The 24,133-nt window shown below is 41.8% G+C and overlaps 1 protein-coding gene across 3 annotated transcripts in view; it reads left to right on the plus strand.

Annotated features, from left to right (window-relative positions):
• The first annotated feature begins 1,029 nt into the window (after positions 1 to 1,029).
• The window catches only part of SORCS1 (sortilin related VPS10 domain containing receptor 1), a 597,227-nt gene continuing 574,123 nt past the window's right edge, over positions 1,030 to 24,133 (plus strand). For all 3 annotated transcript variants that reach the window (XM_033183443.1, XM_033183451.1, XM_033183459.1), the window contains exon 1: positions 1,030 to 2,262. In XM_033183443.1, coding sequence (XP_033039334.1) covers positions 1,705 to 2,262 — 558 coding nt within the window. In that variant the 5' untranslated portion in view covers positions 1,030 to 1,704. The remainder of the gene's footprint in view (positions 2,263 to 24,133) is intronic.

A 24,133-nucleotide genomic window follows, 5' to 3' on the forward strand; every position in this document is an offset into this window, starting at 1 on the left:
TGAGGTTATCATTCTAAGTGTGAAAATGAACAAAAATGTTAACTAGAAACTGGAATTGGAACTATTTTGTTGTGTCATTCATTCAATCAGTAAATATTCATTAAATAATGTAATAACTACCATGTACATAAGAGAATATTACATATATGAAGACTGCAAAGAACTCTGAAACCATTTCAACCCTTAGAAGCAAACTGTCTACTTTAAAAAGGATTGGATTTTGAGAAATTCTTTGCCATTTTCAAAGCCCATTCACCTGCTATAAATCTTCATCTGAATTTATAAACAGTAGCAGAGGTGCTAGGCTGGGCAGATACTATAATCATACAATTACAGAATTTTAGGAGCGGTAGGGATTTTAAAGGTCATCTAATGTGATCATTTAATTTTAAAGCTTAGGAAGCTAAGAGATTGTGATTTGTCTGAGGTCCCAAAGCAAACCACTGGCAGAGCACCATCACAGACTTTCTAATAGGGATCTCAAAGCATGTAGCAGTAGCACTGGGTCAGGCACCGAATGACACAGAATAACGATAAGTACTGTGCCTCCTTTCCTGTATTTATTTGTTATGCAGATATGCGTTAGACTCACAATGCACATTTATTGAACTAATGACTGGCAGATTTCCTCCCATGTAGGATACTGTGCCAAGTACTGAGGAAAATAATAAACAAAAACCAGATCACTTCCTCCAAGTTGCTCTAAATTTGATCTTCCTGTCCTCAGTGAGTTTGCAGTCTCTTAGGGAAACCAAGATATATCCGCTTAGAAAACGCCTAGTGGAAAGCGTTTTCTTAAATATGATTGCATACAGGAAGATTGGGTTCAAATTCAATGAATGCTTTAGGAGGTTAGGAGAGAAATCTAAGCGTTGTAATTGATGGGAAAAAAAATCCCCCAAACTAACACACACACACACACACACACACACACACACACACACACACGAGATCATTTAATTACATCACTCTCTGCTGCTGCCTTTCCGAGATCTCCCCCAGGCTGGGACACACAGCCTGTGCTCCGGGTAAGGTCAAGATGCCAACTCAGGAAGCATAAGAGAGGGGAAGAGCAGAAGCCCACCAATCTGTATCTCCTCAACTAGCAAAGACGAGAAAGATGGAGAAAAAAAGAAACAGCAACACAGACTGATAGAAACAATAACGCAGGAATAGGAAGCTCCCGACACAGAGACTGCTCCTGGAGCCCGGGGTCGACCGCCCCCGCGGGCAGGGTGCGCGGACTCAGCGCTGGGACCCGCGGCCGCGGGGGCGCAGAGTGGGCGGCGGGAGAGGCGGCGGCAGCGCCTGCGAGGCCGAGGGGAGGTCGCCGGAGGCGCCTCCAGCGCCCGGAGACCCGGTGCGCAGCGCAGCTCGGCCGCGGGACGCGACGCCCGGAGCCCCGGCAGCGCCCGCCCTCCCTCCCGTGTCGCCCGCCAGCGCCCGCGCCCGCTCCGCCAGTGACTTCAGCTCAGCTCCACCCCCGCGCGGCGGCGGCTCGCTCCGTCCGGACCCGCGCTCGGCACAAGCCCAGCCCGGGCGAGCGGCCGCCACCTGCCTGGCGCCGCCTCCGCCCGCCCCCACCGCGGCCCAACTTGGATGGAGTTGGGGTCCTGAGCGCCGTCCCCCCACAGCCGCCAGCGCCGAGCTCCGCGCCGCCACCTTCGGTCCGGGACCCTCTCTCCGCTGCTCTTCGCTCCCGCGATGGGAAAAGTTGGCGCCGGCGGCGGCTTCCAAGCCCGGCTGAGCGCGCTCCTAGCCGGCGCGGGGCTCTTGGTCCTTTGCGTCCCGGGCGTCTTCGGCGGCGGCTCCTGCTGCCCCCCGCCGCACCCCAGCTCGGCCCCACGCTCGGCCTCGACCCCTAGGGGCTTTTCTCACCAGGGTCCGCCAGGCAGGGCACCTGCCACGCCCCTGCCCCTCGTAGTGCGCCGCCTGTTCTCAGTGGCCCCCGGGGACCGAGCGCTGTCCCTGGAGCGGGCTCGGGGCACTGGGGCATCCGTGGCGGTTGCTGCACGCTCCGGCCGGAGGAGACGGAGCGGTGCGGATCAGGAGAAGGCAGAACGGGGAGAGGGCGCGAGTCGGAGCCCCTGGGGAGTGCTAAGAGATGGAGGGCAGCAGGAGCCTGGTACTCGGGAGCGGGACCCGGACAAAGCCACCCGCTTCCGGATGGAGGAGCTGAGGCTGACCAGCAGCACGTTTGCTCTGACGGGAGACTCAGCACACAACCAAGCCATGGTCCACTGGTCTGGCCACAACAGCAGCGTGAGTAGAATGGGACTGAGGGCAAAGGGGTGGAAAGACGGAAAGGGTTAAAGTCGGCTGTGTGATCTGGTGGAGAATTGGGGGGAAATAGGGTTTCCGGACTTGGGAGATGCTGCAAACTGGTCTTTGCCCACTTCCCCCAAGAGTTAACATCACCTGTTAGGAGACCAGCCTCCCCATCTCTCCCACCAACACCATCAGAGTCCTCTCCAAATGCCACAGTTTCAAACTGAGGAGTCAAATCCCTATTTCTTGTTGCCTTGGTCGCATTGGTGTGTGGAACTGAAGACCAGGCAAACAGAGGGGTTAAAGTTCTCCTAATATAGAGACGAAAGGGTTAAATTTCCAGGCAGGCTGACATCCCCTCAAGTGACTTTCCCTTTACTTGCCAGACTTATGTACTGGCTCAAGGAAGATTAAGAAGACCCATGTATGTAGGCGTTTTATTTTATTTCATTTTAATTTCATGCAGAGCTCCTAACCCCTTCTTCCCCACAAGGGAGAACTGCAGTGGAGAGTATAAGGTGTTCTTTAGTGTATCCTCTGCTTTAGGGGACCAAGTGGATGCAAGTTTCAGGACAGGAACTCTCCAGCATCTTCTAACAGCACTAAGCGAGTGTGTTTTGAGAACTGGGGCTTTCCAGCCTGTGAATGAGCGGTTGTTCTCTGGCATGGTCAGTCTCAGGAAAATCAGATATATGCCAGTGACAACAACTCCCTGTTCTCCCCCATTGCCTGACCTCCTCTAATGAAGAGCACAAATAAAGACTTAACATTCCCTTTATGAAGGCAGGAAAGGGATTGCTCAATTCCAGGAGGCTGGATTCCAGGGGACTTAGGATGCAAGTCCATGAGCTTTGGTCATATCAGGAAAGGTTTTAGATTTTCAGAAAAGCTTGCTTGTCTGCAATCTGAGGGAGCTATTCCCATTTAAATTGAACCTGGAAACTTCAGTGAGCTGAAATAATAAAGAACCAGCTTTGATTGTAATAACTAACAATGATTTTAAAGTGTGGAAACTTCTCCAGGCATAGACAAGAACATAAAAACCAAGGATGGGTAAAATGGGGGAAAAAATTTTCAAGTTTTACAGCTTCAACCAGGTAATTGAGATTGTAGTGTTTGTAATATGCACAATCTACACATTCTGGTACCTTTCAAAACGTTTTCCGTTGTGATGTAATTCCCAGAAACCTTCCCAGAGAAGTGCCACTTTAGTGAGTTGTGCTCATTGTCAGCTTTTAAATGAGAGTTGTGAACATTTTAAAATGCTAGTCTGTCATCATGAATTCCTTGGGTACATAGATATAAATTGTATTAAGGCAAATCATGATAGATAATATTTAATATTGATGTATCTGTCCTGAGAGCGGTAGCAGGGTTTTCCCTACAATTCCTCCTTCATGACAGAGGCTGTGGTTTTATGTGGTTCTCAGGAGTGGTTTGATCAAATAAATGAAGCTGAAATTCTCTCCATTCAAGTTCTGGAGACCCTTGCCCTCATTCCTTACCTTAACTATTTTATCTTTCATATCATAGCCACTAAAATTAATCCTCTAATTTGAACTCAAATCTTCTTAAACTGATTGAATAACTTTCACACTGTTTTAAGTGATTAACTCAAAGCTTCTGGCTTTGAGGGGAGATTTTAAACACATCAAACATGTTAGCTCTTGTTGTATTAAGAAGTAAAAGACCTTGGACTCAAAATGTTTCTGGCTTTTAATGTAATTCAAGCTGTAAAATATCACTCACCCATTAGACCTCTTTTTTTTTTTTTTAGCTCATCTCTTGAAAGATCTTGGAAAGAAAGAGAAAAGTAGAATACATCTTTGGCAAATTTTTAACCTCCATTTAGGAAATGGTGCCAAGCACTGCCAGCATTAAAAAATAATAATAAATGCTGCTTATAATTCTAGTAGGGCTTGTTAGGGTCAGGGCATTGAACATGCAGGCAAGTCTGAGATAATGTAGGAAATAAGGTGATGAGTGTTAAAGTTTTGATCACTCAAATCATGTTAACTAATGAGGTGACATTTCTGCCCTCTGAAGTCTCTTATTCCATAAAGACCTCTTCTGACCCAGTCCCTTCTCTGGTCATCACACACAACTGTGTTTCTTCTTTTTCTTTTGTAAGTATAGACATACAGATAGTGGAGAAAGAGAAATAGTCTTTATCTGTGTCCTCCAAAACAAAGCTAGTCCTACGTATCTGGACCAGACTCAGAGAAGGTTTAAAATATTTTTTAAAGGAAAGAAAGCATAAATAAACTTTTTTTTTTTTTTGGCAGTTTTGTAGAATGCAAAGCAGAGTGGAGACCTGAATTCTAGTTGTGCTTATTTGTGGTTAGACCGAGGCAAATTGTGGATTTTTCCATCTCTGAAGTGGAGACTATGCAGGTCAGATTAACTACAGATAATTAGGAGCCAGGCTATACCTAAGAGGGCAGCGTGACTTGAAAGCCTCATACACTTGTTTGGTACTCTGAACAGCACTTCACTTGACCCCAGAGTGGGAAATCCACTAATTTAAACCCGAGGGCCAGATTGGAGTGGTGGGGGGCATGGGGGACTCTTATCTTTTCACATTTAGATGTCCTCCGCTATAAATCTGCCTCCAAACCCATTCAGGGCCACAGGCAACATACATCCTGTGAACCCCTCTCACCTTTAGCAAAAAGCCTTTGCTAAGAAGAATCTCTGATTATGACAACACCTGCATTCAAGGTGCAAATGCATGGTAATTATAGGCTGCCTGTCAATCTGGTGAAGAGTTCTGGATGGTTCACTCACCTCCTTCCCTTCTCTTTCCTGCCCCCTCAGCTGTTGGACTTGAGCAGTTGTATAAAGACATGTCTGTTTTGCCTCATCTGTGGGTGTGATGTGATTCCTCTGTACTGCAGTCTCGATTGATGGAAACTGTTGCTAGAGTTGGTGGAACACCTGGGGGGATCTTCTGGCATGAAAGGTGCTGGGTATGAATCATTTGTCATGAGCTTGGTGTCGTAAGCAAGAACATATTGTTCCCACCCTACTCATCCCAGGCATGCTGTGCCCTGATCTAAATTTATATAGTAATCCTTAGAGTGTTAAAATATATATTTGCCTTTATATGTATGCATAGTGGTGTATGTGTTTATTCCTTATTTCTAAGGGATTTTAAAGTGCTGTAGCATTAATCTTTATAAAATTCTTTGTAGGTAGTAAGTAGGTGATGAGTGTTAATATCTCTTTTTCATATTTTTATGCCGGAGTTAAGTTTAGTATTTCAATTCACCACTCTGCCCCTTTCTCACTGGCAATTATATTACAAGATGTGTTAACAGAGGGTTTTACTTGACTTCTATTTTGCCATAATGACATCTTTAATGTTACATTTCTCATAGCACGTGATGGACTGCTTGATTTCTGTGTACCTCTTTGCTTCTAGTTGTTCTGGGATTTGACATTTACCCTCCAACATTAGTGAATAAATTGAGTCCCAATCTGGGCCAACTTCTGGGATAGATGCCTTACATTCATCATCTCACTTAATTTTTCACAGAAATATCATGAGTGGGTGTTATTATTGTCATTACATACAGGAGGAAACTGAGGTTCCAGAAGGCTAAATGAATTGCCAAATAGACACAGGGGGTCAATGGCAGAACAGAGACTGTCACCCAGAGTGATCCTATGCCCAAACTGCACAGAAGGTCGCTTGTACAATGGACTTTAAAATAGAACAGAAAAACTCAGACCTTTTGGAATCTGTATTTTAGATAATCCTGTCTTGAGTTGATTTCTGATGATGGTGGAGGAGGATGTACTCTTAGCTGGAAGCTCCATCTTCTTGTAGAAAAGCGAGGACATTAACACGTGCCTGTCACATTGCACTCTTTACCTTAAGTAGTGATTTGGTTGTTCTCTCATCCACCCACCTCTTCATCTTCAGTGAGATGTGGAATCTGCACCTGGTGATTCAGTGAGCAAGAGGTAACCTGCGATCTTTCATCTTTCAGCTCAGTTGTTCTTCAAGAATAGATTCCTTTTCTAATGTAATGACAAATCTGATATTATAGACATGTTGGCTATGAATGCTTGACTTGGCTATACATTTTGATACAGCTTTTTTTTTTTTTTTTGGTGGGAGGGGTGCTGACCTTTTAAAAAGTAAAATGATAAAAGATTTTAGCTTTATCTAGCAAGCCTACATAATTCCTTCTCTCAGTACTTAATGCTATATGAATGCTAATGTGGTGTGATTTGGAAGGCAGTGGGTTTGAAATCAGACAGATTTGAGTTTGAATCTTAGTTGTCCTGCTAAATCAGCACATTGCCTTGAGTAAGTCACTTAAATTCTTCAAGCCTCAGTCTCCCCATCTAAAATATGGGGATAGTATATCTTTTGGAGGCTTTTTGCTAAAGAGGCGACATCGTGGATACAAAGTGCTTTGTTCATAGTAAATACTCAATAAATGCTACTTACTTTTCTTATGAGAAGAAAGAGTTCTCTACTGGGAATTAAGAATTGTGGGTTATAATCCTGGCTGTATACAAAAATTATGTATGTAGTCATAGCATGTTGAAATGTTGTGGCCTCAATTTCATCCTCTGTAAAATGGCGCTAATAGACTAAAATCCTTTACAGGTCAAAACTAATTTAATAGTTTGTTCATACAGATACTGTGTTCCTACTGTATTTACTAAGTAAAGTGCACTAGGAGTGTTGGGGATGCAGAAATAACACAAAGACCTATACCCTTGACCTGTAAGGGAACAAACCTTTTATTTCACAAGATTCTTCCTTTTTCCTCAGTTCATATGCATATCTATTTAAGGAAAATCAAGTAATTTGAGATCCCAGCAGGCCTTCATGTCAATCTGCGCACATGGTTTGCAGCAAAACATAGTTTATTAGGTTTGTTGTATTACATCTTCATGTTAAGGAACTTGCTATCTTTGGACCTCCCCGCCCCCCGAAAAAATACCCTAATGTGAAATTGGAAAGTAAAAATCTCTTAGTTATTGAATGAGATTTTCTAGCGATCATTGACATGAATGTTGACTCTCAGAACTATATCCACATTTTTTAAAAGAGACGCCTTAGAAATTTATAGGATAGGGCAAAAAAGCAGATACACCAATCACATTTATATATGAGAGTAATGATTGCTCCCATTTAGGAGTCATTGCTATGTGTCAGCATTATGCTAAGAGGCTTACACAAATTATTATATTTAGTTTTAATTCAACAAGTATTTATTGAGTTCCTAATATTTGTCATTCACTGGCATATGGATATTTGTGAAGGGCTACACAAGATGAAAAGAAATAATTCCTGCCCTCAATGAGCTCTTGGTCTTGTACACAAAGAAACTTCTTAAGAGACAGCGGGAGATGTGCATTCTCTGAGGACAGAACATGCTGTAGGAGGTCAGAGGAGAGTTGGACATCTTCTTGCTGGGGTGGCCTTCAAACTGGATTGTAGAGTATGTACTTCAGACAAACCTTGATGTGTAGAGAAGATCGAAAGTAACAGTTGGAGATTATTACAAGGATATTTTTAGCTGAATGGATGTCATGACTAAAAGTTGAGAGATGTAAACCTTCCTCTTTATATCGAGGAATTTAAATTACTTTATTTAAAAACTATGTTTAACTAAAGTTTTAACCTTAGGAATGATTGAAAAATATGAATTAAGCAAAATATATACACATCAATCTTGTAGTAAATTTGGGTACATTCCAAGCCCAGTAGGAAAATAAAAACCTTTATGGTCACTGAGAGACATGACTGCCCTTATTTGCACATTAAATCTTAGCTGGAGTCATCATCATTTCATTTTTACCTTGACATTTTCCACATAGAGTTTTCACAAAAGGACTTCCTTTTGTTTAAGTTGCTGATGAGAAAGATCACTGTTCAGGCTGCCTTGAGGATAAATTGATTTGGCTCCCTGCCAGCTTATATTCAGTCACTAAATGTATGTAAAATATGTGTCCTGTTTTTGTGTATGTCTCAATTACTGGCCCTTATTTTGTGGCTAAAAGGTGTAGAGAAGGCACTTGTGTCTCCTGGAGGGGAAACTGCCAAACAGCGTCTCTGCAGTGACTAAAGGGGATGGCAGAGAAGAGATGTGTTCATTGCGAGGTGAGCCCAGGCTCCATAAAAGTGCAGTGGTTCCTGTTAAGGAGCTCAAACTCTGCTCCGATTGTATGGATGGAGTAAGCAAACAGTTGGCAAGAAGCAAAGGTGGAATCTTACTGTGTAACGTTTAGAATGAAAGAACAGCTTATCCTAGAATGTAGATAGGAATAAAAAAAGGACGTGGATGCTCTGTCGGAAATCCTATGTGAGATTTTACACACATATGAAAGATATTGTGTCTATTTCTATAGCACTCCTGAATGTTTTTATACCACTTTAGATCAGTTATAGCCCTTTTTTCTCTTTGCAAAATGATTCAGTTTTCAAAGATCGACACATTACTTCCATTACTTAAGGTCTTTTTTCTCACCACAATTCTATAAGATAGGAAAGACAAATGTCATCTACACTCTCAGATAAAGAAACCAAGATGTTCCTATTAAGTAGGTCAGTTAGTGGAAGAAGAAGGTCAAATAACATTTGGTCACACTGTAGGAGTGATTCTTGGTTTGGCCCACTGCTGGCTTGCCACAGGCAAGAGTTAGAACACAGCTGCACCCTAGCCTTGTGGTTTGTCTGAAGCCCATGCACCTGTGTCCACAAGGTTTTCCATTGTGGGCAGAAGAGTGAATAATGGCCGTAGAGCTCCTGAGTTCTAGGTTCCGCTTTTCAAGTTGTTTGTCTTGGGCTTCAAAACAAGTAGCCTCATGAAAAGTCATGCCCTTGGCATTGTTTAAACCCCTGAAGTTTCCTTAAAGAGTGATGATGGGACCTTCTGGAAGTGAGGTTCCTAAGTAATAACCTGTCTGCCATATATATTCCACTGCTAATGAACTTCAGAGATGAGACTACTTATGAGTGGGTTTATTGCAATAGTGGTTGGGGTAGAAAGGAGGTACAGCTATCTCTTCCTCTGTTTAATTTTCTTATGCAGATAAAAGCTAGTTAAAAATAATATTAAAGGTGGTCTCACTATGTCTTCTCATATAGGAAACCTAGAGTATTAATCAACATTTTGGAGCAGCAGTAGTCAAGCTGAAGGACTGCCTGTTGATGCTAATGGGTTTTACTTGCTCCAGGATTATAATTGAGTTACCAACTATAGCTTTTTCTACTTCTAACTTTTGGGGTGAGAGTGAAAGAAGAGAGCAAAGGAAAGTTTGCTGAACATCAGGGACAACTCTGTCTACATAAGACATATTGATTATAACAGAAGTCTCCTTTAACAATATTAATATGAATAACCACCAATTTAGTGAACAGCTTCCCCAGAAATATGATCTGGAACATCACCACATGATTTTTCTTGATTCTCACAACACCTTTATGAACTACATATTGTTGTCCTCATTCTAAAGCTGTAGAAGTCAAGCATAAACAACTTGCCAGAGGTTACCCAGCTAGCAGGTGGCAGAGCTGGGATTTGATTTTTGCCCTTTCTGGCACCAAAGCTCTTTCTGCTAAATCATGCTTTGTATGGGTTTACCTTTTATATAAGTTCATTTTTGAATGGGTTTATTTTTGAGTTTCTTCTTTTTTTTTCTTTTTTTTTTTTTTTTTGAGACAGATTCTTGCTCTGTCACACAGGCTGGAGTGTAGTGGTGTGATCTCTGCTCACTGCAAGCTCCACCTCCTGGGCTCACGCCATTCTCTTGCCTCAGCCTCCCAAGTAGCTGGGACTACAGGTGCCCGTCACCGTGCCCGCCACCGTGCCTGGCTAATTTTTAAAGAACTCCACAATTCAGTGCAGATGGGGTGATAGGGGAACTCTTGATATGAATGACTTTTCTTGGGGGTCTCCCTTTCACTTCACCCCATTGTCAGGTCACTGACACTTTACTTGGCAATGACTCACTCCATGATGCAGTTTGGGTTGAAACCCTCACCTCTGTCCATCCCCACACGTGGCTTCTGGGGGTTATTAATGTGTGTCATCTTCTTATCCTGGGAGGATGTTTGGGATGGGCTGTTTGGTTTCTCCCTGCTGACTAATGACCCTACAGTGACAGTGTGTACAATGTGTACACTTTTTAAAGAAAGTGCTAATAAGAATCATGTTATCAGACAACCAACTAATCATGTTGTGCCCTGGAACCAATAGATTGATGCCTCTAGTCATATTTCCCTAACCAGAGTAACAGGAGCTGTTGAGACACAAAATCATGGGCTATCAATCCTTCTGCTCCAGGGCCTTTGGTGGTTTGGGGCTGGGTGGTGGGTGACTGGGTGGGGGGGGGGGGGGGGCAGACTGAAAGTGAAAGATTTTCTCCTTACCTCAGCAATTCCCACTGTACATTCTTGATTATAATCATTAAAGGGAAAAAGGCTATTTTAGGCACATTCAGCACCCTGGTTTAGAAATGTATCGTCTGCAGCTCTGCTTGCCCTGACTTGCATTTTGCTGAAACGCTAGAAGAACTCTTAACTGGGCAGGCATGGGCTCACTCATAGGTGCCTGGGGCAGCGTTTCTGAAAGTACTGTCCTCATGGGTCCTGCTTTTGAATGCCCGGATGGGGAGAAGGGACCAGGAATCTGTATATTTTACGAACTCCCCAGGAGATTCTTGGGAACACTCGAGTTTGAAAATCATTTCCTTAAGATTTGCACATGAGTTTGAGAGTCCGTGGACTTCTTCCATTGTCTGCATAATTTTGTGTTAATATGCTTTACTTTTTCCCATGGAGAGATGCAGCCCACAGTGTTTATCAGCTTCTCAATGGAAACCATGCGCAACAAAGACGTGGTGGAATGGAAGGCTCTATAAATCACATGGGACAGTACAATGTCGCCCAGGTGAAATTTCTGTCATTCAGTGTATACTAAAAAACTATCTTCCATGGCTGTCCATGTAACCATGGGCAAAATATGTCTTAAATGGCAAAAAATACACATGATTTAAAATATAATTTATTGGGTGAATTGCCGACTCTACTATCCACTAGATGTGTGAACTTGTGCAATTAACTTTATCTCTGTCCTTAGTTCCCACATCTGTAAAATGAGGATACTAATGGTATATTTCTTATATGGTGGCTTGATGGTTAACAGAGATAATATAACTTCTTAACGGAACATCTGGCATATACCAAATCATCAATAAGGGTTAGCTGTTATTACAGTTTCATTGATATTAATAGTGCTTCAGTATGGCCTATTAAAATATGTTTGTAATATGACATTCATGATGTTGTTTCTGTTTCTGCATGTAGGTTCTCTTGCTCCAGTTCTATTTCCTTATATTGAAGATTAGGGCACTGTCCTAATCCTTTTAGCATCCCTCTCAGCATCTCCAGCTGTTTCCACTTAATACTTGCTTACTAAATATTTGCAATTTTATTTGCTATTTCCTTGGAGAAGTTTGTTTGTTTGTTTGTTTGTTTGTTTTGTTTTTTTTTTTTTTCATGTGCTTTGTACCTGTGTGTTGTGGAATAATGAAGTCATTAAAAGGTTGATTATGTAAATATATATTTTGAATTGGGAAACTGTCCACAAAATATCAGAATAAAATATTACAAAATAGTACAAACATAAACCCATTAAGTCAGAGTTTTTTGTCTGTGTTATTCTCTCAAGTCCCTAGAAATATACCTGGAGGCCAGGCACAGTGGCTCATGCCTGTAATCCCAACACTTTGGGAGGCTGAGGCAGGCAGATCACTTGAGGTCAGGAGTTCGAGACCAGCCAGGCCAACATGGAAAAACCCCATCTCTATTAAAATACAGAAATTAGCCAGGCGTGGTGGCAGGTGCCTATAATCCCAGCTACTTGGGAGGCTGAGGCAGGAGAATTGCTTCAACCTGGGAGGTGGAGGTTGCAGTGAGCCAAGATGGTGCCACTGCACTCCAGCCTAAGTGACAGAGCGAGACTCCATCTCAAAAAAAAAAAACAAAAAAAACCTGGAAATAGTAAGGGTTTGAGAGAGTTTTTTTTTCAATTATTATGTACTGTAAAATTAAACTTTTGTGGAAAAAAAGCAGGAAAGATACGACTCAAAATGTTTGCCAGTGATTATGGTGAATGTTAGGATTCTATGCAAGTTTCTTGTGTTTGTTCATTGTTTTTGTCATTTCTCAATAAATGTGTTTTGCTTAAGTTATTTTTAAAAGTTATTTTAAAATGAAAATAAATGAAAGAGAGAGCAAACGAGTTTGTGAACTTGGCCTCATTAAAACTGAATTCCGGGCAACAACTGTACAAGAGCTCACATTCAAGTTGCCTGTTTCCCTTTTAATCACTGTTGTTGGGAGACAGTCTGGTGTCCAGGCTTTTTGCAAAAGAGCAAGATCACTCTGTGTCTGTCTCCTGGGTATGCAGCAGCATGTGCTACCAGGCCTTTTGTTTACCTTTGTTGTTTCCAGAGAGAATGATTCATGGTAGTTTCACCAACCTGACTATATATCCCAGAAATTCCAGTGACCTCCATTCACCCAATAAAACAACATATATTTCAGTTTAAATCTCAATCTCTGTCTTGATTTTGCTATCCATCTCCATGTCATATAAGTACATATAAATATATACATAATAAATATGTGCACTCTTGTATGTCTGTATACATTCACAGCAACATAAGCACCAATGTACAACATTTAAGTCTCCACTCTTAAAAATGAAATATTAGCATCATACGGCCTCAGTAAGGATGTTTACTGATTGTGAATGCTGATTGGAAAGAGAGCTCCAGAACAAGGAGAGATGAAAAAAAAAAAAAAACAAAAAGAGAAGGAGACAGAGCGATGTCAATAACAGATATATGGAAAACAGAAAATGAATAAGAGAGAGAAGAAAAGAGAAAGGGAGAAAATGAAGCAGGGAGAGGGAGGAAGATGGGAAGAGAAAGAACATAAGTGCATGACAAAGGTAGAGAGAGAGAGAAGGAAAGCCAGAGAGCAGAGGCAGATTGAGAAGAGGAGGTAAAAGGAAAGATGAGAGACAAAGAGACATGGAGAGACCACAGGCAAAGAAAGTCATGTTGGGAGACAAAGACAGAGCTGATGGAGGCATATAAACAAAGCAGGAGAATCACAAGAGAGTAAGAGGTGAAAATAAAAGGCAAAAGTTTCAATAAGTGTATTAGTCCATTCTCACACTGCTAATAAAGACATACACATGACTGGGTGATTTTTAAAGGAAAGATGTTTAATTGACTCACAGTTCAGCATGGCCAGGGAGGCCTCCAGAATTTTACAATCATGGCAGAAGGGGAAGCAAACAGATCCTTCTTCACATGACAACAGAAGAGAGGGGTGCAGAGTGAAGGGGAGGGAAAGCCCCTTATAAAACCATCAGATCTCGTGAGAGCTCACTCACTATTATGAGAACAGCATGGAGGTAACCACTCCCATGATTCAGTTACCTCCCAGTAGGTCCCATGTGTGGGGTCCCCATCCAGGCTGCTTACCTGGGCTGGCATTGAGTGTCAGTAGCTTTTCCAAATGCATGGTGCAAGCTGTCAGTGGATCTATCATTCTGGGATATGGAGGATAGTGATTCTCTTCTCATAGCTCCACTAGACAGTGCCCCATGGGGACTCTGTGTGGGGACCCCAACCCCACATTTCCCTTTTGCTCTGTTCTAGCAGAGGTTCTCCATGAAGGCTGCACCCATGCAGCAAACTTCTGCCTGGACATCCAGGCATTTCCATACATCCTCTGAAATCTAGGCGGAGGTTCACAAACCTCAGTTCTTGTCTTCTGCACGCCCACAGGGCTAACACCACGTGAAAGTTGCCAAGGCTTAGGGTTTGCACTCTCTGAAGCAATGGCCTGAGCTATACATTGGCCCCTTTTAGCTGCAGCTGGAGCTGAAGCAGCTGGGATGCAGGGCACCACATCCCGAGGCTGCACAGAGCAGTGGGTTGTGGACCGGGTCCACTAAAGCATTTTTCCCTCCTAGGCCTGTGGGTCTGTGATGGAAGGGCCTGTCGTGAAGGTCTCTGAGATGACCTGGAGACATTTTCCCCATTGTCTTTGTGATTAACATTTGGCTCCTTGTTACTTATGCCAGTTTCTCCAGCAAGCTTGAATTTCTCCCGCAAAAATTTCTCTGCTTCCCCTTGAATGCTTTGCCACTTAGAAATTTCTTCCACCAGATATCCTAAATCATTTATCTCAAATTCAGAGTTTCACAGATGTTTGGGGCAGGAGCAAAATGCTGCCAGTCTCTTTGCATAGCAAGAATGATATGTGTCTCCATCGAAATCTCCACTTGAATTGTATCTCCCAAAATTCCCACTTGTTGTGGGAGGGACCCAGGGCGAGGCAATGGAATCATGGGGGTCAGTCTTTCCTGTGCTTTTCTCATCCTAGTTAATAAGTCTCATGAGATCTGGTGGGTTTATCAGGGGTTTCCACTTTTGCTTCTTCCTCATTTTCTCTTGCTGCCACCAAAAGTGCCTTTTACCTCCCACCGTGATTCTGCGATCTCCCCAGCCATGTGGAACTGTAAGTCCAATTAAACCTCTTTTTCTTCCCAGTCTCAGGTGTGTCTTTATCAACAGCATGAAAACAAACTAATAAAAAGAGCTACCTTTACTCCAGTTTGCAACAAGTTTCTCATCTCTATCTGAGAGCACCTCAGACTGGACTTCATTGTCCATGTAACTATCAGCATTTTGGTTAAAGCCATTCAACTAGTTTCTAGGAAGTTCCAAATTTTCCCACACCATCCTGTCTCTGAGCCCTCCAATTCTCTAGGAAGCTCCAAACTTTCCCAGATTTTCCTTTCTTCTTCTGAGCCCTCCAGTTCTCTAGGAAGTTCCAGACTTTCTAACATCTTCCTGTCTTCTTCTGAGCCCTCAAAACTGTTCCAACTTCTGCCTGCTACCCAGTTCCAAAGTTGTTTCCACATTTTTGGGTATCTATACAGCAGTGCCCCACTCCTTAGTACTGATTTACTGTATTGGTTCATTCTCATGCTGCTAATAAAGATATTCCCGGGACTGGGTAATTTATAAAGGAAAGAGGTTTAATTGACTCAGTTCAGCATGGCTGGGGAGGCCTCAGGAAACTTACAATCATGGCAGAAGGGGATGCAAACACCTCCTTCTTCACATGGCAGCAGAAGAGAAAGGTGTAGCATGAAGACGGGGAAAAACCTCTTGTAAAACCATCAGCTCTTGTGAGAACTAACTCACTATCACGAGAACAGCACGTAGGTAACTGCTGCCATGGTTCAGTTTTCTCCCACCAGGTCCCTCCCACGGCACGTAGGGATTATGGGAACTACAATTTGACACAGCCAAACCATATCAGTGAGTGAGAAGAACTTATAATCAAATCAAGGGCATAGAAGAACTTGGGTCCTAAGAAGACTGCCCTTCCAAAAGCACAATACTTCACTTGCCTCTTGCTTTGCGTGATTTTGCACCCAACCATGTCAGATGGTTAGCACAGGCAGCAACTCCTGCATGTGTGATGGCTTTGAAGCCATATGTTGGTCAGATGGGTGTGAGTGGAAGGGGTTCATGTAGTATTTATGCATTAAGAATCTTTTATGAGTGATTTTGTTTTGGAAGTGGGACTGATGTTCTGAATGTTGGAAAGACAACTTTTAACCTTTCCTTTTATACCAGTTATGCTGTTCTGAATTTTTAACATGGGCATGCATTTCTTTAATAATAAAAATACTAAAACATGTTTTAAGTGGCTATTGTGTCAGCACTGTGGTGAGCACTGGGAGTACAAAGATGAATAAGATCTGATCTTTACCCTTAAGGGTGCATATTCTGGTGGAAATAGACCCATAAACAGATAAATTGCAAATTACTGTGATAAGTGCATAATAGCCGTAATAGAGTTTTGTGCAAAGTGCTATGGGAGCAAAGATGAGTGGGGGACAGCTAATTTTGCCTGAGATGGGGAGGCAAGGTTTTAAAGGGAAGTGACATTTAAGCTAGGTTTTTATAGAAGATTAAGAATTTTGCAGACAGAATAGGGCAGGGTAGGAGAAAAGGTCATTTGTGCCTGTTTTTAACTTTCCATATCTTGGGTCTTGGGTTGATCTTAGGTTGTTAGCACAATCACCAAGCTGTGACTGGAGTAAACTTTCTTCATCGTCTCAATGTCTAAAATATTTGGAACCAAGGCTAACAGTGTTTTAAAATATCAGATTAGATTCCACATCTTAGAATGTCCTGTTCTTGTCCTCAAACTGGACAAAGGAATCTGATTTTCTCAGAGATAAATTGCTCCCCTAAATCTTCACCCAACCAACACACGCAATCAAGAATGCACACGCATGGGCACATACACAAAACCGTTTTAAAGCATCGCCATTTTCTCTCTTCACAGTTAAATCTGATTAGCACAATGGTGATGGGATTTTTTATTGGTTATTCTGTATACTTCTGCTTTTAAAGACTTAAAAGTGGTTGTTTTTGGTATATTCTTGAATATACTGCCCAAATCAGTATTAGAGATGAATATATTGGGATGAATTGGATGGTTAACACTTATGATTAAAGCATGTTTTTTTTTTTACAGCAGTAAGAAAATGCAGTAGAATATTCCACTCCAGTGTTAGCCATACTTAGTTATGCCTTGCCAACTGGAGACAGTGTATGTACACTAAATACATGGAAAAGTCCCAGAAAGTCAAGTTAGCTTTTAATTAGTTGGCCCTTTCCGTTCTTCTTGTCTACCTTCTAAATAAAAGGAAAAAAAGAACAGAAAGGATGAAGCTGGGGAGGAAATGTATGTATAGTCAGAGACAGAGGGAGTATGTGCTCTCAGGGCTGGCTTACCATCCAGTGAGTAGTTGAAGAGGTACCTTTGTGGTCTTTCAGTTCCCTCCTTTCTTACACATAAGTCTCAGCAGTCTGCTGTTTGAGATGATATTACAAGGTCCTGATCTGGCTTTAGGGTGTTGTGACTTTAGAAATTTTTGCTTAGCATTTTTTTTTTTTTTTTTTGCTAGGCAGTAGAGAATCCATTTTAGGAGTTTCATCATTTTAAGACAAGAATTAGTTAAGAAAGAGCTTTTCAGCAGTCCCAAATATACCCTGAGACAAATAGATGACTATCCCCAGAGAGTAGGAATTAGCTCCCTTGCAATCACCTAATCCTTGGTTTAACACCCTCTATGAAAGTCTCCTTGACATTCATTTAATTTAGATTAAAATCTTAGGGCAGGGAGAAGGGAAAATTATATTTGCCTTGAAAACTCACCAACTTTATAAGTATCCTAGTACCTCTTACTCAACTTAAATCCGGGTGTTGAAAATATCTTTAAAGAAATGCTTGCATTCCCCATTAGAGGGAAAGATATAATTTATATTTTGTTGCGGGTAGGATTTGAGGTAGTTTAACATAGGGGTTGCCAAATTATAGCCCATGGGCTATATCTGTCCTCCCACCTGTTTTGTATGGACTGCAAGTTACTACACTTTTAAATGACTGGAAAATCTAGAGGAGAATGATATTTCATGACACGAAAATTATTTGATATAAAATTTTATTGGATCATGGGCACACTCATTCATTGACATATTGTCTATGGCTGCTTTCCTGCTACAACAACAAAGTTGAATAGTTGTGACAGAAAGTGTGTAGCTCACAAACCTAAAATATTTACTCTCTGACCCTTTACAGGAAGGAAGGTTTGCCAAGGCCTGATTTAGGAGATTGGAGAGAATGTAAGCAGTGAGGCACAGCAAAGGTCCTGTGGTTGTCATCTGAATGCCAACCTGAGAGTGTTTTTTGGACCCTTGGTTTTCCTGCCTCAAAGGCATACACCTAACTGTTGCAGACTTCCAGTCACAAAAGAGATCATTTCTTTTCCGTCCCTGCCCCTTCGCTCAAGCTGCCTAAAACTTTGCTGCCTCTGTTTAAAAACTCAATCTGCCATGTCTGTGTCCACTTAAATCCTTTCCATTATTTAAGTCCTCATTTGGATATCACCTCCTTTCTGAGGATTTCTCCAACACTTTCAAGAAGAAGGGAAGCCTGAATATCATGAAGAAAAGATCTGCTCTTGTGTGCCAGGTCACTCTCTCTATGCCTCCCTCCAAGCACTAAGCATCACGTAGTGTGTGTTCCAATTAATAGTGAGTTTCTCAAGGGCAAGGCTTCATTTCATTCATTTTTATATGCCAGTATTTGGCATATAGATGGTTTGCAATAAGCATGTTTTTTTTCAGGACACTAAAGCAATAGAGAATCTTTTTATTTACCTCTCTTGGTATAGAAGATAAATGTTCAGCATTGATATACCATAAAGAATGGCTGCCTGGATAGTTTTCACTGTCCTGATTCTTGAAGTATAAACTCCCTGAGTTGTTTCATCCAAATTTTTCTACAAAAGTGGCCAAAAATGAGACACAGGAAGAGAGAGAGGGGAGAGAGAAAGAGAGACAGTGAGAGAGGGGAGAGAGAAAGAGAAAGAAGCACAGATTCAGATCAAATCAGATGCATTGGAGGCCACAGCTCCCTTGTGGCAGGGAGAGCAGGGGTGCACTTTGATAAAGCGTGCTGCTCCAGTGGATAGGATGGGCTGATGGCTGTCTAGTCGGGGCTAGGACTGCCAAAGGCCTGAGGGAGACATAGCTTCATGCTCTTTGTTTAAGGAGCTGAACTGAGAACCAGCACCCATGATGCAAAGTCTCAGCCGCGCAAGAATGTTTGAAAAATGATGAGGACGTATTGCATTATGAGAAAGATAAAATTGCATTTGTGATAATGGACTGAACTGAGAGCACTATGACAATAAGAAAAAGAATTGCAGGTTAAACTTACATTTTCTTTCAGGCACATTTACCTGAAGGGGTAAATTGAGCTGCTGGGTTTATCAAGTGAGTTTGGGTATAATAGAATTTCAATTAAAGGTAGGTAAGGACTTAGGGCTTGGGTGATAGTTAATATAATAATAACTAACACTTACTGGGTTTTTACTATGTGCCAGGCACTATTTGAGGGGAAACACGTATCTGCAACAATAGGAAGTAGGTACTGTTATGATTTCCTAGACATGAGTACAAGGAATTGTACTATTCCCAGTACAACAGGAAGTAGTCACCATCATTATTCTCTAAATTAAAGTCTAGGTTAAGCTACTTAACCTAGGATGAGAGATTAAATAACTTACCCAAGGTCACATAGAAAGCAGATGGTAGAATTGGGAGTTGTGAAGTTGGGGTCTAAAAACGCCAAACAGTTTAGACCCCATGCAGTTGGGGTCTGAAAAGCTCAGCTCTTAACTGCTATATTCTACTGCCTTTGGAACACTATGACATATCATCTTCAAGTAGCCTCAAGTTTTTCCTGTATTTAGTAATTTTTAATTGGATACCTGGTATATGACAGGCGTACACCAGGTGCTGGGGATTTATTCATGATAAAAACCAGTCATAGCCTCGATCCTCCATAAGCTGAGAGCATGGGGCATCCGCTTATGCTCTGTAGGCTTTGAGACATTACGATCCAGGATTCTTTTCGGGAAGTAGACATTTCAAAACTCCCAAAGCTAACTCATTCGTTAGGAGTTAATTGAAAACATTTAGAGGAAACATGTTTTGAAATGAGATGAACATTTTTAGGCAATAGGTGGAGTGGTGGTTGTAATGGTTTAAATACTGTAAAAATGTATTTACAGCAATCTATATCTAAAGAGACAAATGCTTACGGTTCTGCTTATCATGGACATTGGTGAGTTAGTATTTGTGTGTGGGGGTGTATGTGGTGGACATTTATACAGTCACACACGTCTCTGCTTCTGCTTCTACACCTATATTATAAGCTATACTTATACCTGAAACTGGATAATCTCATTCAGTGTCTCTGCTTTGTCTTCAAATTTTGAGGCAAATTCTGTTATATAAGGATGCAATGATACTGTAGAGCTACTTCCCTGTGAAAATCAGGATGCTTGCCTCTGTGGTATGATTAAACAAACAATTTATGTGTACATGACAAAATGATGAAATTGTTTCAAGTTCAATAATAGTGTAATAAGGCACTGACTTAAAAATAGAGCTAAAATGATAGTCATTTTATAAATAATTTGGGCTCCTTTCTTTTTATAATAATTTCTTCTCTCACCTGGAAAATGCTTCTCTCTGTTTAAACGCTGTCCTTTTTTCTCCCAAATCAGAAACTGTTTTAGTTAGATTGTGTGTGTTCACTTGCTCACTTGCTATATTTCACCCTAACATTTAAGTTGCCTGAATTCAATCAGAACAAATTTGAATTGTCTGACCTTGATTTATTATTAAAACTTCCCTGTAGCCAACTTGTTTGTATTTTTAATGGACTTTATTATGTTTAGATCTGCTTAAATTTTATTTATGCTCAATTGTTTTCAAAATCATGAGTTTGTAATTTTATTTTATTTTATTTCTTTGTTAAAACACTTCGTGCATGTGGGTAAATTTCCTGCACAGTGATTTAGAGTAGGACAGATGTTCTTAAAGTGCAGTATTTGGACCACCATCAAGAAAGAAAACCAGGATAATAAATGGTTTTTGCATATTTTAGACAAAACCATTTTTGTAATCTGCCAGTCTGGGATAACCGATGAAATGTTTCCTTCCCAGAAGTTGCTGGTCTCTGGCCTTTCTCCAGGCTCCTCATTTTCTTCTTTTGGTCATTTAATTCAGTCACATTTGCTTTTTCCAGAATTCCTGGTAGTTTAACTAACTTGTACCATCAGGAAATGCCAAATATGTTTGCCTAAGACTTTCCTACCAAACACTCTGCTTTATTCATTGCTTGCCCCATCTCATATCCCACTACCACCCACCTTGGTGTTTATCACATTGTTTGCTGATGGATATGAGCAGAGAAATGTAAATGCTTTTACACCTCCCCCTGCATCCACTGGAAGATAGAGATTATTGCCACCTTGTTGAAAAGGGAGATAGATTAAATAGCACCATGCATCCTGATGGCTTAATTCTTTAAAGGAGACACTGCAGAAAGCCTTGGTATATTGACATAACTATTCTTCCCCCTTCCCCCCCCCCGCCTTTTAATAGCATGATGTGGAGATTTGTCACACGTATATCCTTATAATCCTGTAAAAAATGCAGGCAAGTGATGAAATGCAAAATGTCTTTCTGTCCCTACTGTGATGCTGTCATTTCTCAAAATTGTGACCGCTCTTATATAGATAGGTTCTAGCAAAGCTGTGCAGAAGGCGGAGAGGAATGTCAAGGAGTTCAGCAGGTGGAGCTGTTCCCTATGAGACAGTGCTGAACCTGACTTTTCAGTTGGGGCTCAGCTGCTCACTATTGAGTGCCCAATATGGCAAGGCTGTGGGCTCTTGTTTGTTTGGCAGAGGCCAGCTAGCTACAGAGTCATGCTTTTTCTTTAAACCCAGGTGATGCTCCACAGGGATATGCCTTGTATATGATGAGATGGGGGAGTTGTGTGCCTAGCTCTCTGGATGACCATTTTGATACTCAGGCACATCATCTGTGGTCAGCAAAGAGTTACAGGAGGAAGGAGAGAGTAATGGTTAAAAATACGGACACATGTACCCAACAGTTTTGAGTTTTGTTTACTAACTCTTCATCTTTGTTTTAGTATTATTAAACCTATCACGTGCTTAACTTTCTGGCAGGGCTAAGAACACAGAGATAGTCCTCTTCTCAAGTAGTTCAAAGTCTAAGAGGAGAAATAAATAGTTGAAATATAATTTGGTATGTGCAATACACAGGTATGTACAGATGAGGAGAATCTAGCCAAATAAGAGTGGAGTAAGGGGAGGGTATCAGCAAAGATTTTGAAGAAGATATCACATAAAAGATAAATAGGATTTTCCAGATGAAAGCATGAGAAAAGCAAGCTCTAAGGGGGAAAGATAAGCATGTGAGGCCCCTCAGAGCACAAAAGGAAACAGCCCATGAAAGGAAGGGAGAATACAGAGTGGAAGATGGGATGGGAGATGAGGCTGGAGAGAAAAACTGGCATCACATCAAAAAGGGCCTTGAAAACTAGATTGAAAGAGTTTGGGGCTGGGTGCGGTGGCTCATACCTGTTAATTCCAGCACGTTAGGAGGGTGAGGTGGGTGGATTGCTTGAGACCAGCAGCCCGGGTAATATGGTGAAGCCCCATCTCTACAAAAAATAGAAAAATTAGGCTGGGCGCAGTGGCTCATGCCCATAATCCCAGCACTGAGGCAGGCAGATCACGAGGTCAGGAGGTTGAGACCAGCCTGACCATCTCTACTAAAAATACAAAAATACAAAAAAAATTAGCCTGGCGTGGTGGTGCGTGCCTATAATCCCAGCCACTCAGGAGGCTGAGGCAGGAGAATCGCTTGAACCCAGTGAGCAGAGATCAAGCCACTGCACTCCAGCCTAGGCGACAGAGGGAGACTCCATTTCAGAAGAAAAGAAAAGAAAAGAAGAATTAGTTGGGTGTGGTGGTGTGCGTCTGTAGTGCCAGCTACTTGGGAGGCTGAGGTGGGAGGATGACTTGAGCCCTGGAGTTGCAGTGAGCCACCATCGTGCCACTGCAGTCCAGCCTGTGCGACAGAGCCAGACACTGACTCAAAAACAAAAACAACAAAACAAAACAAGAGCTTGGACTTTATTGTGAAGGTATTATGGAGTGACATAATCAGCATTTTAGTTGGGAAGAAAAACATGTATAGCAAAAATAAATTGGATGGGTGAAACATAGGAAAAAGAGAGACCAGTTGCAAAGCTACTTGTAGGAGTCATTCATCCATTGAACTCATTTTCAGGACATTGTGTGAGTGCCTGACCATGGATATTGATGGGGCTTGTGATTTTTACACCTACTTTCTCAAGATAACACTATAGAGGGCAGGGCCAGTGCACAGAGTCTGTCACAAAATATGTATCATCAAGGGTGATATCCTTTGTCTGTTTTATACTACTTCATCCTTTGCTTTTGGATGTATAACATATGTGACCTTAGCAATTTTGGAAGCTAGATACAGGGATGCCTGTGCTAGGAGTCAGTACACCTTGGTCTTGGCCCCAGTTGCACCACAAATTTCCTGTGTATCTAATGATAGTAATTTTAGTTCTCTGGATTATTTCCTTCATTCCAAAATGAAAATGCCAGACTGGACGATAACCAAGGCCTTATCTGTTCCAAAACCCTGTCAGTGTCACCCTACCTATGACCTAGTGATGATGACATTGAAGAAGAGCTGGGAGAAGAACCACAGGTGAAACTGGACATTAGACTGAAGTACTAATGATTGAGAGGGCTTTCTAGGAATAGAAAGTATGCATTTGAGCCATACTAAGACATTTTAATATAGACTAGTGCACAAATAAAATATATAAATTTAGGCTGTGGATAAATCTTCTGAGCATACGGGTGATGTTTAATAAATATCCAAAGTGAATACTAAGTAGCTTTAAGGAATAGAGGACATCTACTTTCTTCATCACTATGCCTAACACAGTGCCTTTCTCCCACTAGTATTTGAGAAATGTCACTTAACGAAGAGGATTTAAAACATTTTTGAGTGTAGCTGAACACTTAAGCAAGAAGAGCACTTGTGGTTTCAGCAGCTTCTTGCAGCACGGGTTCTCTGTGCCACAAAATCCAAGCTCCCCACCACAAGCTGGTGTTGGTAAAAATCAATCACTAGTAGGAACTCTGCTAGAATCTGCATCTCTCTCCTGGGCACACATTTTAATATCATTTCCTCATTCCAAACCTCTGCCAAAGGCTGCACTTGGAAACCACAAGTAAATAGAGAACGGCCGCTGGGAAGCAGCAAATGAGGGGGCCAAGCCAGGGTCCATTTCCCTAGAATT

Source organism: Trachypithecus francoisi, unplaced genomic scaffold (assembly GCF_009764315.1).
Source record: "Trachypithecus francoisi isolate TF-2019V2 unplaced genomic scaffold, Tfra_2.0 Contig01579, whole genome shotgun sequence".
Lineage (NCBI taxonomy): Eukaryota > Metazoa > Chordata > Mammalia > Primates > Cercopithecidae > Trachypithecus > Trachypithecus francoisi.